Below are 16,991 nucleotides of genomic sequence, written 5' to 3' on the forward strand. Positions count from 1 at the left end.
GCAAAAGTCAGTGTTCTCATCACAACAGACCCTTCTCACAGCAAAAACAGGAAAAGCACAGGTGTGAATATAAACATTGGCTCAATTTTATTCGTAGTATCCCAGTAAGCCATATAAGTTTGCAATCATTAGGCTTGGGTACCGAAACCTACTGGGTGTTTCAGTGCCACTTAAATGCCTGGCTGCTCTCTGGTGCTCTGAACCGGACATCAGAGGCAACAGAAGCATCGCTGCATGTGACGCTGGTTAACATTAGGCCGGTTACACACTGCAGGCGTGGCGTGAGCGTAGCGTTTCTGTTGCGTGGACACTAGAAACGTGTCTGACATGGCGCTGCTGCTGCTAGCCTTGTCTGGACACATGTATGTTTCCCATTGATAAAATGAAATACCATGTTAAACATAAATATATACCGATTTGATTACAGAAAAGACAACGTCGGCAGTATTGACGGCAAAATAGGCTAGAGAATATTTCGTTTTGTATTGACGGGTGAAATATTAGAAAATCGATTAAAAAAAAATTACATTCATATAGGCCTATCTGCATTTATATCAAAACCTAGAGGCTTTCAAACAACATGTCATTTGTTAATATGCATTTGTGTCTAAATGACATAAACTTACAGTATTTTCCTATTCTATTTTGCATGGAAACGCTTCCAAAACGCTCGCGTCTCGCGTAAAAAATAGGCGTCGGTTCTATTTCTAGCAGGCACGCGTCTCACACAGGCACTGTGTAAGCGCTAACCTGTTAACATGGGAGCCGAAATATAAACGGACACGCCAGGCGGCTGACACGCTCGCGTGGCGCGTCCAGTGTGTAACCGGCCTTACAGTTTGCAGCAGGTACAGTAACATTAGCCTACCGTTAGCTAGTAGCTGGCTTAAATACGGTTAAAATGCTGACAGCTAAACGGTGTAAATTGTGGCTGTATTTCACTGGAAATTATTCCAACAGTGGGCCGTCCAACAGTCTGCAGCTAAAGACACAGTAACTGCACTTTGAAACAATGGTGGTGCTCTCAGAGTTGTCGGGAGAAACAACACAGACGGGACCTAATGTTAGAAAATGAAAAAAATGGTGGTGCATTCAATGGTATTGTAAAATACCCTTTTGTCTTAACTGCAATTGACTGGTGAAATAAATTTGTCATAAGAATTTTAAATAGATCATATAAATTTGACCATATGGCCTAGCAATAAACACCATTTCAAAAGTATCGTTTTAGGACCGGTATTGGAAAAAACCCAAACGATACCCAACCCTAGCGAGCATGCACAATAGAGCCCTTTAGCTCAACTAAATGGAATTCAGCCATCATTAATACTATTTACACCTATGATTTTTCTGCTTTGACAAGCTAAATTGCTAAAATTTTAAACACACATTAGAAACCTTGGTGGAGTTGTGGTTTTAGACCTACATTTTAAGAGCGACAACAACGACTTTGACTTCATATTTGAAACCACCTAGGAATTCAGATTCAGCTTGTTAGCAACAAATACATTTGTGAAAGCACTAGATGAAAAGTGAACCTTGACAAAAAAAATTGCTGACCTCTTATACTATAAGCAAGCCTCTAAAAGGCTGGAAGTCAAATACAACCATGCATCATATGCCATGGTGAGCACATTTTCCCACTGGTTAATAAACTTGTGACATATTGGGTTTAAAATTATAAATATTGCCAAATAGGCACTTTTTCTTTGACACAAAATCCTCCACCATCGTCTTGTCTGTACAGTCTCAGTGTTACGTGATTCTGCTGCTGTACGAAGCAGAAACTTTTAGTTTATAATTAGAGCGTCTGTTGTCCGACTAATTATTGATAACACGCTTTGCCTTTTACAAAATAAGGTAATGTAATACCCGACCACCTGGTAACACTGGAAACACCGGCTAACGCCTGGCACAAGCATGCAAATGCCCACAGTGAGTGGTCTTGTGTAGCTTCATGCATAAAACCTGGCATTTAACAATTCAGTTAGCTGCTATTTCACTTTTCTAAGAGAAAATGTTTAAAAGGATGACTATATTCTCTTTGGACTAACATTATCTTGAGTAAACTAGAGATGCAGCGGTTTTGGTTATATAACGTGTGTTACAAAGTGACGCACGTTCGTCACAGAAGTAAAGGCTGGACTACAATAGAGCTGTTTGGAGCAGTTTGTGAACAGTGTTTTCTCTGGAAGACGGTAAGTCCCTTTGGGGTGGACTTTGGGTTTTTTGACTTGGTAAACCTATGACGTGCACAAAAAAAGATATATAACACAATAAAGGAAAGGGAATAAGCCAAAAAGCATAATGAGCACTTTAAAACGTCATGGTTAATTAATCGTAAAGGCACTACACTGGGTGTTAACTGACTGCACGTTATGTGTAGCAGTGTGTGTAGTTCTTATTGAACCTCCTTGACAACGTAAATGTTCGCGTTTCTGCGCACCAGGCGCCGGTTCGGTCACCGCGAGTATTGACTGTCAGAGTGATGTACAACGGCGTCCCGAGGTGGTATAACTTACTGCTGCAACTTTTTAACTGTGACATAAAGTTAGCAAACACCAGAAAAACGCTGAGCCAGAGCCTGACTCACAACAGGAGCAGCTGAAACAGGGAATTCAACCCAAGTTGGGAAGCTTGCTAGCGACTTTGTTAATTAACCTTGTTAAGGGTTTCTTAGCTTGTTAAGTTACCAGTTAGCTAACGCCTGTTTAATTTTAACGTTACAGTTAACAGCTAACGTTAACGCGTCAGAAGCCGACATTTACAGTAAGTGCACGGATAATAATGTAATTGCTAAGAGGCAAAACTCCACAACAGCTCCAACATGTCACTGACGTTACCACTAAACATTACTTACTCACTCCTTTTCATCCCCTATGGGACATAGTGCTGCAAAGAGATCTCTCCATCGCATTTATTCCTTGGCAACATGCTGCAAATCTCCCTGTGACAGGTGCATATTGTCTAGCAGCTCCTCCAACTTTCAGAAACACCAGCTAGCAGGGTCGTGTCTAGCCCAAAAAGGGCCAATTATTTTCTCAAGAAGGACAGCACTGTCTTGGTTTGTGATGTGACTGATTCACCTCTAGTCTCTCATCTTTTCAGATTCATTTAAATAAAAAGGTTGATGATTGATCATATAATTTTCAAAACATTCAAAACAGTTAGTGTTTCAAAAAGGCAGCATTAAATAACATTCAAATCTAGAGGGTTTTGTGATTTTTGATATTCGTAGTGAAATTAATTAATGCATAATAACCGTGAAACTGATTATTTTTCAGACTATAATCGTACCAACAAAATCTATAATCGTTGCATCCCTAGAGTAAACCTTACAAACAAGACTAGTGGGAAACAATGTTTCTCACCTCTTTCTGGAAAGACTTTTTTTATAGATGTTTGAAAAGGGGCTGGCAGTTGTCTTCTATTCGGACCTATACTGCATGCACCCATGGTACAGTGAGCCCACATTTTGACGAAAACTTCAACTGCAAGGTAAATGTATGCACACAGACTTACCGAGAGTTCAGTCTCTGTGAATTCTTTACTCTCAGGGGTCTTCTTGGTTTTTCCAGCAACTGCACAGGTTGGTTTGCCTTTCTTAGATGGACCTGCTGACGACTGCAGAAATAAGAGACACAAAACCCGTCAAGTACAACTGTAGACACTTACAGTGGCAATCAAGATTTTCATTTAAAAAAAACTTCTCTGTTAAGTCACTATTCCCACCGATTAAAAAGTACTGCTATATTTATATATTTGAGGTATTACAAACTGTTTGTGTGTGGCGACAATCCCGGAAAAAATTTCTGTATTAAGTTACTGCAAACCGAACATTTCCGACTGCTGCAGCTTCGCAATAAAAAGCACTGGCGAAACACAAGCTGACTTTTATTATTAAGTAGTCACAGGAAATGCAATGTGTTAGTCAGTGAGCCTGACACTGACCACTGTTGTTCATCAAAAATTGGGCATTTTTTCCACTGCACATCAATTTTAAATATTCCAGGGAGTATTGGAACAAGAAGGAGCAGCCACCAAGTTCTTTAAGGTCATACTATTCATAACATTGAGGTGGAATCAGGTGACAAATAATTTGATTAATTTTAGTTTTCTATATATGTGCATTGCTCTTAGCATACCTTGCTGGCAGCACCAGTTTGGGTTTTCCTGGGTGGGGCAGAGGATTTTGTTGGAGCTTCAGCAGGGGGAGGAGCTTTAGCTGCTGGCTTCTTTTCCCCTCCTCCTCCTGCACCCTTTTTCCCTCCAGCGAGCTCCACTTTATCAGCTGACTCCTTTATCTGTCACCATATGAAACAAAAAGGACAGTGGTAAGCAGTCAACTACAATAAAAGCAGGAGCATTCTCCTGGTTTGAATGCTCATGATCCTTACCTTGTCCAGTTTGAGTTTATCCAAATCAGACAGGAAAGGGTTCACAGCTTTCTCTCCCACCACTTTCATGGCCGTCCCCAAAGCTTCAAAGGCAGCGTCACGCACCTCTGGAGCAGAGTCATTCACTTGCTGAAATGGTTAAAGAGAAAAAAGGCACAGGTAGGCTTTTAAAAGAGGACATTTGAAATGGGAGCCAAGTGACTTTCCACCTTTTTTTGATTAACTGCCTGAAATCAAGTGCACTTAGCAATGTTAGGTTATGGTGTTATGCCCCGGTACTGCACGTTATACTTGCAGGGAGCAACGATGCACTCTCTCACGTTATTCATATTAGTGTTTCCCTAGTCTAAATCCTTGACGTTCCACTTCCGGGATTGCTCGGGTGCTGCACGAAATTCCGCCGGATGCGTATATTTTCGCCGATGTCCGTTTCCTTCCGCTTTCATTGTGTTGGAATTTTAAACTCCGGTGGATTTATGAGGACTGTGGTTACCTGCTCCTCAGATCTCTGCATGGTAAAATGAGACAGCTAGCTATGTCTGTCAAATCTGAGTTCTCTCTCACACGACTATACAGTGGCTCCGTGTGGAGCTTAGCGCCGATCCATGACGATTCGGATTGGTTTAAAGAAATGCCAACAAACCACAGCATGTTTTTCTCCCATCCCAGAATGCTGTGTGGAGTAGCCAGACCCTCCTCCAATCCGCAGCGTGCGGATGGTCTGGCAAAGCGAGTTTAGTGTTTCCCTGACCCCCCCACAGAATGAACGATGAATTGATTTAATTCATTTTTAATAATAACTGAATAAATAAATATATAGATATTAAGAAATAAACTTGACATTTACAGGTGAATACTGTTCCCTAATCATGTATCGTTCCAGTATTGTGTTTCTAAATTGTTTATCGTTTCATAGTTATGCATTATTAACTTCAGTGTAGCATATGTAGTTGTGGCATTACACACTTCCAAGAACCGTACACTGCGTATACACTGACAAAAGCAGTCAAAAACATTTAAGTTCTTTAAAAGAGACAAACGACCTCAAACTGGTGGCCAAGGGGATTCTCTGGCATTTCCGTGCAAGCCACCTACGGCTAAACTTGGGAGTGCATCCGTATTCTTTATGGTAAAGGCTTTGAAACGCCCCAGGATACACGTGTGACTACATCTGCACGCACACACACACACACACACACACACACACAAGCAGTGACTATACAGACATTTCATACAGTATGAAATGTCTGTATAGTCACTGCTTGTGTGTGTGTGTGTGTGTGTGTGTGTGTGCGTGCGGATGTAGTCACACGTGTATCCTGACACGTGCAACTGCCAGTACATTTAGCCCACTTTGTTGAAAATACTAAAAAAAAAAAAAAAAAAAAAAAAGAGGTATTTACCGGGCATCGCCATTCAGCCGAAAAATACCGACATGATTTTTGGTCCATATGGCCCAGCCCTACCATTGACCGAAGCTGCGTTATAAATCCCACTGCTTTTCTGAAGCGTGATCGTGTTTATAATTATTGTCACTGCCTAAGGGGTAAACAAAAGTTCCGCACTGCAGCTTTAACTTTATTTTCCATTTCAGTCCGATATTGAGAGGGCATACTATAAGAAACAACACATTTGTTTATCATCGTGTACAGCCGTACCAAAAGGTGAAGGTAGTAATACCGTTAAGATATTTCCACCTAGGGTATGTGTACCTTGACGAGAGCAGCACAGAAGGGTTTGAGGACGCTCTTGGGCAGTGTGGCCTGTGTGCAGTGTCTGAAGGACCGGGCCAGAAACAGAGAGGCCTGCTGCTTAATGGAGGGATTCTTATTGTCCATCACAGCCAGGATGTCCTCTGACAGGTTCTGAAGAGTGGTCTGGAAAAAAAGAAGTCCTATTAAATATGAAATCAATGCAACATTACAAGTTGTCAAATAATAACATCCAAAAGTTTTTTTAAGGGCCAAGTGATATCAAACATAATAAACTTACGATCCTTTGTACATGGGTATGACTGTTTTCTTCCTATCTGCATGCATATAGACATATGCATCAGATGCTCCTTCCACTGAACTATTTTATTAAGCTGTACAATATAGGTTGTCAATGTCTTTTTGCCAATCTGAAGTTTTCTCTTCATTAGACTAAACTGCCTGAAACTAATATGATCAATTTTTATATTCAGGCTGTGAAACAGGTTGCTGTAAAAAACTGTAATCTTTGTTTTTCATGATTTGCTTAACGCCAAGATGGCTAGGGAACTTTTTAGGGCTTTATGTCGACCAAACTATATGAGACTTGCAATAATACGGTCAAAAATATTGGATTTTCGATTAACAAGAAAATATACATTTTCTATCTAATCGCTCCATTCACTTCGATGATGTGAGAGTAGATAGGAAAGAGGCTCCATAGGAAAGGAGGATTGGTTCAAGGTAGGTTTACGCAGATGAATCTTCAGGAAGGAAAACAGTGTAACAATTTAGGATACCACTTATAAACAGATGAGAGAGGGGCTTTGTTCAGAGTTTTCACATAATGGAATTTAACATATTCACAGCAGTAGCAACCAGAACAAACAAACTGAAAACAAAGCAAAAACATCACGGACATAGTCGAAGGGGAAATACAGATAACAAGGAGCACAGATTTTCAGCCCAATGTTCAGACCTGTTTAACAGGGGTACACATCCAAACAAAGCACCACACCCCAGTGGTGGAAAGAGATCGAGGAGCATGATCACTGACGTGTTCTGGCCTTTTTCTAAGCTTGTTTTCGTCACAGTAGCTAGTTCCTCCACTACTTTTGCTCTTCAACTTTTGATTGGATGATTCAAGAAAGTAAAATTATGGACTATACTTACGGTGAGGAAGATTGCATCAATAGCCTCCTGCAGGGCCTGGACAACCTGAGGCTTCTTCTCCTTGAACTTCTCCAGAACTGTGGGAACCACCTAAATACACACATTGTTTTAATTTAGCAGTTATCAATGAGTTTGAAACATGGAATAGTCCTCATTCAATTGTTGTTTCACAGGACCAGTTAAATCTGTCGGTGACTGACTGAATTCATGTCCTGAATGTGTTATTATCATCTTTCTCTTTTTTTGCTTTCTGACCGAGGTGGGAAATCTGTAGCAGGAAAAGTTAACCCTCTCATTGATGTTTATGGAGAAGAAGAACCAGGAAATGAGTCGGGGGGGGGAAATGCAACGCTACCAAGCCACGGCCGAGCGACGTGTAGTTAAATTTTTCGAGAGGTGCACGTCAGGCTAGGGAATATGGTCCGACGTAGACGCAGAGGGGTCTGCGGGGGTACGCCGTCGATTCGACGCAGAAGCATGAAACAGCCTCGAGCCTAGTTGAGCTAGAGACTGCCCCGTATTATTACATTTTTAAGTTCAAAGCTCCAGGGTATAGGCAGCAATTCCGTAGTTAAATGGAATACCTTTTAAAGAACTTTTTAAAAGACTCTTTACATAAATTTTAAGACCTCCTCGCCACTTCCGGTCCTAACATCCGCAACACACTAGGGCTGCATGATATGAGAAATAAATAAATATAATATAATATTTTATTTTGATTAAAACATATTAAAAGAAAAAAACTATACATTGTGCAGCCCTAGTTGAGATGCAAAACAGAATCAGGCATACGTGCGTCTTTATGAATCTGACGAAAAAAATGCACATTTCTGTCTCAGTTTTATGCATCTGGCCCCTGCTGTCTACATCCTATTGCAATTTTGTGGCTAGCACTGGCTAGCATGTGGGACCGGACAGCGCTGATGTGCCAATAATACCCAACAGCTTCACAGAAATGAAAACAACCCCACTCTTTTCGGTGGTAATACAAACCTTTGCCATGACGTTTTGAGACACTCAAAACATTACACACAAAAATTAACAAAATTGCTGTCACAACATAAAGAGATTCCTTCATCTTACTTGTCCTGCATATGTTCCAAACTTCTTCCTGAGACCAGAGGCCAGTGCAGCCAGACATTTAGCTGCCACCGTCACCAGCATCACATTGGCATCTTTTCCCACAACCTGAAACATAAAACCAGTAAGCGTACTATGTGGAGTCACCAGATCACCCTATTAGTACCGTATTGGTCCAAAACTAAGACGACCCTGATAATAAGACAACCCGCCCTCTTTCAAGACACATTTTTGGAAAAAAATACTTTTTGAAGACCAAATCCTGTTTTATCTGAAAATCATTTTATTTGAAAATAATTCTACTAAAAACACATTGAATAAAACACGGTAGGCTGTTGTTTTTAAAACCTATTTTAAATAAAATAACGTGTTAATAATGTACTTCCGACTTTTAGGTTTTCTTGTAGCTGGATATATTATTCTCTCTCTCTCTCTCTCTCTCTCTCTCTCTCTCTCTCTCTCTCTCTCTCTCTCTCTCTCTCTCTCTCTCTCTCTCTCTCTCTCTCTCTCTCTCTCTCTCTCTCTCTCTCTCTCTCTCTCTCTCTCTCTCTCTCTCTCTCTCTCTCTCTCTCTCTCTCTTTCATTTCTATAGTTTATCGCTCACTTTACCAGCTTACTTCTTTATTAGCTGTTGAAAAAGCTGACGCCCTTACGTTCTGAAACCACCCTCTGCAACTTGAACCGCTGAAAGTCTAGACCCCAAATATAACACGACCCCACTGTTTCAGATGTATTTCCAGGAGGAAGAAAAAAAAAAAAAAAAAAAAAAAAAAACTTCTATTCGGACCAATCCGGTAATTGCTCTTTAACCTAATTCCAGAGAAGACCGTCTAACTGAAAACCTGACAAGTACTTCAGGCTTTACCTTCTTCAGAGCTCTGACAAGGTCTCCATAGTCTCCATTCTCTAGTTTGGGGTTCTTTGTCAGAGCCTCTACAGCCTCCAGAGCTTCTTTCCTCTCCTGCCACTTTTTAGCTTCCTGCAGAAATAGAGAGAGCAAGGACACATGTCAACATTTAGCGTTCCTCACATAGAAAAGCTTAATTACAATAAATTTATATATACTGCACACTTATAATTTTCCAGTTAAGAGTGTTTCAGTGGTGGCCGGGTTGGTTCAGTGGTAGAGCAGGCACACATATCATTACATATCAATTACTTTTTATAATTTTTTTAAAAAAAAGGTGCCAAAAGCGACAAAAACGTTGGGAAAAAGCACCAAAAAAAGTTCACCAAATTCACCAGATTATTTTTGACCAGGAAGGACAACAAGTCTTATGGCCGCAGGAAGACAACCCAAGGGGTCCGTTTTGCTGGAAACGAAAAGGATGTACGGATGCGGTACGGAATAAACAGGAAATATTTGGGTGAATTATAGGAAATATTTGGGTGAATTATTGGTAAAAATAGATAAATAACCAAACATTCAGGGAAAAGAATCATTTTTAAAAATCCTCGCAAAAGAAATCACTATACATACTATTTTCAGTTTTTTCACCCACCCCTTATAGTTACAAACACGTACTATTTTATCGTAGAAGTCTTTGGGCATCTTTGACAGAATCTCCACGGCTTCCAGCAGTTCATAAGGATCCACTGCTGCCACTGTTTCCTCCTCATCCTCTCCTGAAAGAAAAACATGACAAAGAGATGGCACACGATTGACAGCAACTCTACAACATCAAAGAAAAGTTTGTAATTTAAAATAAAAAAAAATAAAATAAAAAAAAATAAAATTGGTTAGCAGTTTGCTACCTAGTTAAACCTACCATCAGACTGATCTCCAGCGTGGGCTTGTTGCTGTTCAAACTTGGCCTTCAAGTCCTGCTGTGAGCGCAAGAACCTGGTCTGCTTGGGAGGAGAGGAAGGCAGCTTCACCCACTCCTCCTCCAGCTCCTTCAGCTGCAGGGACAGAGAACAAACAAGCATTGTTTAGTTTTACTTGATTCTGAAACCTGAACATTAAAAAAGGTGGGGGAGTATGTGCAGTAGGGATGTCCCGATCAGCTTTTTTGACCCCGATCCGATGAGATTTTTTAAACATTGAATATCTGCCGATACAGAGTCCCGATCAGATACTTGTATTTGCTCAGATAATAGAGCTGCACACCGTTTTGTTTACAAAAACAACTAAGTAAACTAAACTAACTAAAATATGTCTTAAGCTTAATACACTTAATTTAGTGCAGCAAGTGAGTCTTTTCTCTCAACACCAAAACTATTCTCACACCCCCAACCAAAGAATAAAACAGTTTTAAGTTCCACGTTGGACAACAAAAACTAAACTAAGTAACGCCTCTTGCGCTTAATAGTCAATCTTTGATTTTCTTCTCATGTTTACCGATGTCGACAGCCTGGAAGCGTGGTTTCCTGGTGAAATCACGGAAGAATGTGGAGAATTGGAGTAATCCGCTTCTATAAAAAAACAGGTGACTAAAAAAAAAGAGACTTTTACTTGTTGCCAAGGGCCGGCAAGCGACAACACACTGGATGGACCCTGGTGAGTGGCTGCGCCATGTTGGTTTCAAAGTGCCGGCATCCAGGCAGTCTTTGTGGGATTAAAAGGCAGCGATAACTACAAGCGGATGTACATGATCGGAGTGAGGTAAACTGGGTGGATGCCGATCCTCGAGAAGTTAAAAAAATAATGATAATCAAAATCGACTGAGCCGATACTGTGATCGAGACATCCCTAATGTGCAGTGATGAGTGTGTCCCACCTGTACAGAGGTAATATTTTGCAGTGGTGGTCTCAGAGCATCCCGGATCCATTTGTAGATCTCTACAGCAAGCAGCTTGACTTCATCTCTTACCGCCTTCTCCCTGGACTCAAACTGCTTGGATAAAATCTTCACTATTGGTTTCAAAGTGATGATCTTGGATCCAAACTCACTAGGGCAAGATGACGACAGACCGAGAGGTGACAAATGGCTAGTGTTATTGACAGGAGAAAGAAGACTGCTCTTTTGACAAGCAATAATCAAATTGATATAAACAGCTTTCGTTGGGGAGGAGGGTCAAATGGGCCCATTGGTACTTTTCTACAGGGTCACTGCACTGCTCTACCCAAGGAGACAAACAGTACTTGGAAAACGGCTACAACATTAAAATGATGAAGTGATATCAGAAATATACAATATTCTTGTCAATTACACTAAAGAAAAATTTGACCGAAATACCTATGGCCGAATACAGCAGTTACACCAGGACAGAACCGTACCATTAACAAATATCTTATCAGTTCATTACGTTTACATTATTTTACATCCAGGGTAAAATAATATAGTTTGCTGCATTGTTCAGTCATCTTTAATGTTTTGCAGTGAAAAATAAAAACCACATTAAAATCAAGTCTGAATGTCACCATTTGAACTCATGTAAGTCAAGGTAAGATGACAAACTAGTCTATTTTCCAAACATCAGACCGTTTATTCTCAACTGCATTTTGACTTTAGTATTATATTTTAATGAGTGAACTACATTTTACACATGCTAAAATGTATCTATACTATAGGTGCAATGAGATCTCGTGATATTAACATGCAACGAGACTTCTCGTCGAGGTAAAAATTGTCACAGTTGGTCACAAGTGCAGAGCAGCAGCCAGTAGACAGAGTCTGACCTGGTTGGTCTAATGATACAACTAGCTTTGAAGAAGAGTCTGGCTTGGAACTGTTAATTAGCATAGACGATCCCCCCCCGTTGGCTAAAGTTCAGTTAACTTTAGCAGAGTTGCTGGTGAAACCCAGCGTTAGAACGTACAGCTGCTCTCTCTTAACACACACACACACACACACACACACACACACACACACACACACACACACACACACACACACACACACACACACACACACACACACACACACACACACACACACACACACACACACACACACACACACACACACACACACACACACACACACACACACACACACACACACACACACACACACACACACACAGTTCCCTTGTTAACACCAGCCAAACGCCATTTGATGTAGCCTCTACTGTAGCTACAGTATTGTGTGGTTGTTTGATTGTTGTTAATGTCTACCTAGTTTGCCATTATTAACTGCATGGAAAGCAAAAAGCAAAGGCAACATACATGTAATAACATTGGGGATGGTCGATTTACATCTGCATTTAATGATAAAGAAAGCTACTAGAACTAGATAGATACTCTACATAGCATATCTTTAAAACATGTACATGTAGACAACCTTACTTTTAACTAGTCCCCAATGCGTTTACATTAGGGGTTTCTTAGTGTGGTCATTCTAACCCGGGAAAGTAGCACTGACCTGAGAGCCTTCCTGAGTGTCTCGATGCAGGACACCACAATCTTGGGGTTCTTGTTGTCCAGTCCTTTGAGCAGCTCCTCTTGAACCACCTCAGCCTTCTCTATCTCGATGTACATCAGACAGATGTCGGTGCCTAGCTCCTTAGCGCGGGCCTTTGGCTGGTTGAACACTTTGGTCACCACGCCAGACACCACCTCACCTGCCGTCCTGTAGCAAAGGGCATTGACAAAAACCCAGCCTGTCAGAAACACACTGCCCGGACATCATCATGTGCATAATCTTATGAACAAGGTTGCCTTACATGGACTTTTAAGGTCAGTAAAAAAAGAAAGAAAGAAAAATAAAGCATTGATGCATCACCTAAAGGATGAAATGTTACATTTTAAATGATTGAGTGCGAATGAGTGAACAGCATGCCCCAACCAACATTGCCCCCAGATGATATTCTTGTTGGAACTACTACTTACTTGCCAGCTACATGGGCATTCTCAATGAAGGCCAGGGCAGCCTCCAGACCTTTAAGCTGAGCCACAGCATTAGAGTCAGTGACAAACTTCTTTATCAGTCCCAGGTACTTCCCCCACTCTGGACTCTTCTCATCCCCTATCTTCTGGAACAACTTCAGAGCTTCTTCATAACCATTCAGACGGGCTTTCCACACCTAAAGAGCAATGGTCACAGAGAACAGGGTGAAGGACAGAAAAGTGTAGGCTATACAAAGTCAACAGAAAACTAGATATTCATGGATAGGTTTATCTTCCTTAAAAAAGGAGACGGAGAAGCATGACTAGACAAACACACAAATGTCTTTCCAGTTCCTGGTGGGGAAATGGAGGCCTGTACATCGATAGTCTTGCTATCAACAGACCAAGCTCAATAGATTTAAGATTGAGCATTGGTCTGGGGAGTCTGGTCTGTATTTTCTCTGCACAAGAGGCGTGACCAACGGGCATAGTTCAAATGACTCTGTACGCAATTGGATAGTCCTTCAATCAATCAGACCAACGATCCGGGTGACGTAGCAGCGACAGCGGCATCAACGGGTATCTGCGCTTCGGGGGCCGACTTGTTGAATATAAACAAGAAGCTGCTTGCCGTTGCTTCTCTATCGCCATCGTGTCAAACCCGCCAATAGCGCGCAAGGTGGATAAGCCAGTTTGTGATTGGTTCCCGCAAAATTGTGAACGGAAGCAGGAGATAAACGTTTCCAGACAGAGCTGCAGAGTGAAATCAAATCGCCGGCAGAGTGGGCGGGATTTACCCAGTGTATGACATCGACAGACCAAATCGCAAATTAGTCTTTGGCCTTTCCAAGGGGTGTTATCACAGGTCGTAGATCAAAATGCCTCTGCACGCAATTGGATAGACCTACAACCAATCAAGAGCAACGAAACATGTGACGTAGCCAGGGTTTACGTTAGCCAGCATATCAGGGATAGGCGCTATGCGGTAATATTTTTAAGCACTGGCACCAGAGGTCAAAAATGGAGAATCCCAAAATTGAAAACCAAATATCTTCAGAGAGATCAAATATCACAGAGAATATCCAAATAGTTGAATATTCGGGTCCAGCCCTACTCTGTACTATGTGAAATATGTCCTAGTAATACAGTTAAGAGTATTTTTACTCCTGTTTTACCCCTTCAGAAGTAGCTATATTGAAATTTTAAGAACAAACCAACTGTGACCTTTAATTAAAATTATACCATTAAAATGTTAGGCCATACTGCCCAGGCCTCTACTGGACTGTATAAAGCAGTCTGACCAGCAGCCATTTAGGAGCCTGATTCAAAGCCATTGTTTGAGACAAGGACAAACCAAATACTATAAATAACCAATAATCATACAGCATCGCATTGTTTCCTGATTAGATGCTTACAGTAAATTGTATTCAAACTGACGTCCTGCTCGTTTGGTTTACAGTGTACTAGTAAGACTTGGATTAGATGTGTGTATTAGTTTAATCCCACACTTAAAGCCTTTTGGGGATAAGGATCCAATAAACAGGGTAAGTAAGTCTGTATTGTAAAAAAAGATTACAAGGTGGGTGAGACATCTCCTGTCAGTATTTGACTTAAAGGAAACAATGTTAAAATGAGTGAATGAAAGTGAAGTGAACTGCAGAGAATTTCATTGAGGACAAACTTCAGTTAGGGAGTCACCTTGTGTTCACATTTCTGGTCGACGGGAAGCTTTATCCACTCGCTATCATCCCCCATGGTGGCCGCTCGGGGGTGGGCTTCCCCAAAAAGGTACTCAACTGGAAAACAGCATTATTGACAAAAAAATTACATTCGGTAGTTTACTGCTGGGGGGTGGGGGGATAAATGGCTTAAAAATAAAAACCCCAATTTAAAAATCAGAAAACAAATGGCTTTTCAGCTGCAGACGTCACACTCACACCTCATCTTGGGACATTCAACAACACTAGGACTACACAGGAGCAAAATACACTGTAATAATTATGACCGTGGCCCAGCATTTTCCAAATTGCCACAGGGTGCCCAGCATTTTCGAAATTGCCACAGTGTGCAGCTTAATACACAACATATTCTGCTGTTGTAATAGAACATCTACTATTCACCTATCTGCAGTATGTACGTAATGTAGATCAGTGATTTTCAAACTATGTCAAGTGATTTAAAAGGAAAAGTGGAACATAAAAGCAATCTCCATATTGTTGAAACAAGCAAACACAGGGATTTCTACTAGAGCCCAACCCATAATGGATTTTTTGAGGCCAACATCATTACTTGAGAATAAAAGGCTCTGGTTAAGTTGCTGTAACAGTCTATTTAAGCTCAAGTCCTGTAATGGTACTTTACCAAAAAAAAAAAAATAATAATAATCTTTGTCTGTTTTTGTCAATAAAAGAGAGTTTGTGTAGTTTGTGAGTTCTTCAATTGCAATGTCACTGACTTACTGACATGCACTCACTTTCACTTGAAAGCTTAAGCATGTGATTGTCTAATGCACATTCAGGGAGGGGCTATGGGTTCATATTTCATATTGCTCCAACCCGTCTGATAAACAGGCTAAAGACATCACCCACATCTCAGCAAAAAACTGTCAGCTTAGAGCCAGTCTTACACATTAGCAATGCAAACTTAAGAGATTTTTTCTCTCCAAATAGTTTATCGGCATATTGATCTACAATAGTATCCTTAAAAGTTCTCAACGATTTCTACAAACGTGTGACAAAAACTTTTTACAAGACCTTTTGAATGGAAAGAACACCTAACTTCATTAAAAAAATATGCTAATTTAAATGTGACTGTGGTTATTTATTAAGGCAGGTGCACAGGTTACTTGATACCCTCTTAGGAGTCATTGCATCACACTCGAAAACTGCATGCATCTATACCACCAAACAACAAGTCCTTTAAAAACATTTAAAATGTAGGACACGTTTCTTATTGTTAAACTACCATGGATTACTAACATCCACCTGAAAGTTCCTGTAAAAAAAGAATCCTTGTTATTGACAGTGTGATATTTTGCTCAAGCAACGAGCTATTGTTGCTTACATACACAATCTAAACTATGGGTGGGTGTACACAATCTAACAAAACTCATTAGTAATGTGGATATGATGTCCAAGCAGGCAAAATATTCAGATTTATTGCACTTTGATACAACAGTCTAGTTCAGAGTTGTTTATCAACTAACGCTGATAAAGCCTTTAGGACTAATAAACGCCACATTTACGTTAGATTACAATAATTTTAACGTTATAAGAAAAACCACAGACCATAACTTTCCACAAATATCCGACATATCACCCAGCTGTAATTAATCCCAATTAGACATCGTGTTTCCCAAGTATGACAGATAACGTTGTGAGCGTATGCATGAGGGAGGTAGCAGTAAACCGCCAGAATTCTGACTGAAATTTTGAACTGCATACAAGAATGAACACAGGGGGGCTTCAGGAGGACGTGCAATCAGAAACCAGCCTGCACCATCAAATACACCCAGTCAAACTGTGCCATCATCTAGATAACCATCCCGCTAGTTGTTGTCACCCATTTAAAAAAAAAAAAAAAAGTCTATGGGTGTCACCAATGCCGTTTCCAGTTTACTTAGATTGGGACTGGTCACCATATTATCTAGCTGTCGCTAGTTAGTAACTTAGCTAACGTAAGTCAGATGAGCGCCATTAACTAGCGAACTTAGCAACGACTGTGACAGTTGCTAGGTTAGCACGTTAACCCGCTCATTGTGGTTGAAGCAGCTAACGTTACAGCAAAAATGCATGCAGCTCACATTAACAACACATATGTAGCTTGTTAGTATTTGTAGTATAAACGTATTACGTTTAGCAGATGTTCATAACTAGCTAA

General features: G+C 40.6%; 1 protein-coding gene across 2 annotated transcripts in view; it reads right to left on the bottom strand.

Annotated features, from left to right (window-relative positions):
- ckap5 (cytoskeleton associated protein 5) overlaps nt 1-16,991 on the bottom strand; it is a 51,584-nt gene that overhangs the window by 34,275 nt on the left and 318 nt on the right. For both annotated transcript variants that reach the window (XM_028584718.1, XM_028584717.1), the window contains exons 2-14: nt 14,811-14,908; nt 13,116-13,309; nt 12,649-12,855; nt 11,062-11,233; nt 10,111-10,243; nt 9,867-9,967; nt 9,207-9,320; nt 8,345-8,449; nt 7,262-7,351; nt 6,110-6,274; nt 4,398-4,526; nt 4,146-4,304; nt 3,523-3,624 (exon numbers count right to left, since the gene is read on the bottom strand). In XM_028584718.1, the coding sequence (XP_028440519.1) occupies nt 3,523-3,624; nt 4,146-4,304; nt 4,398-4,526; nt 6,110-6,274; nt 7,262-7,351; nt 8,345-8,449; nt 9,207-9,320; nt 9,867-9,967; nt 10,111-10,243; nt 11,062-11,233; nt 12,649-12,855; nt 13,116-13,309; nt 14,811-14,867 (1,728 nt within the window). In that variant the 5' untranslated portion in view covers nt 14,868-14,908. The remainder of the gene's footprint in view (nt 1-3,522; nt 3,625-4,145; nt 4,305-4,397; nt 4,527-6,109; nt 6,275-7,261; nt 7,352-8,344; nt 8,450-9,206; nt 9,321-9,866; nt 9,968-10,110; nt 10,244-11,061; nt 11,234-12,648; nt 12,856-13,115; nt 13,310-14,810; nt 14,909-16,991) is intronic.

This window comes from Perca flavescens, chromosome 8 (genome assembly GCF_004354835.1).
Source record: "Perca flavescens isolate YP-PL-M2 chromosome 8, PFLA_1.0, whole genome shotgun sequence".
Classification (NCBI taxonomy): domain Eukaryota; kingdom Metazoa; phylum Chordata; class Actinopteri; order Perciformes; family Percidae; genus Perca; species Perca flavescens.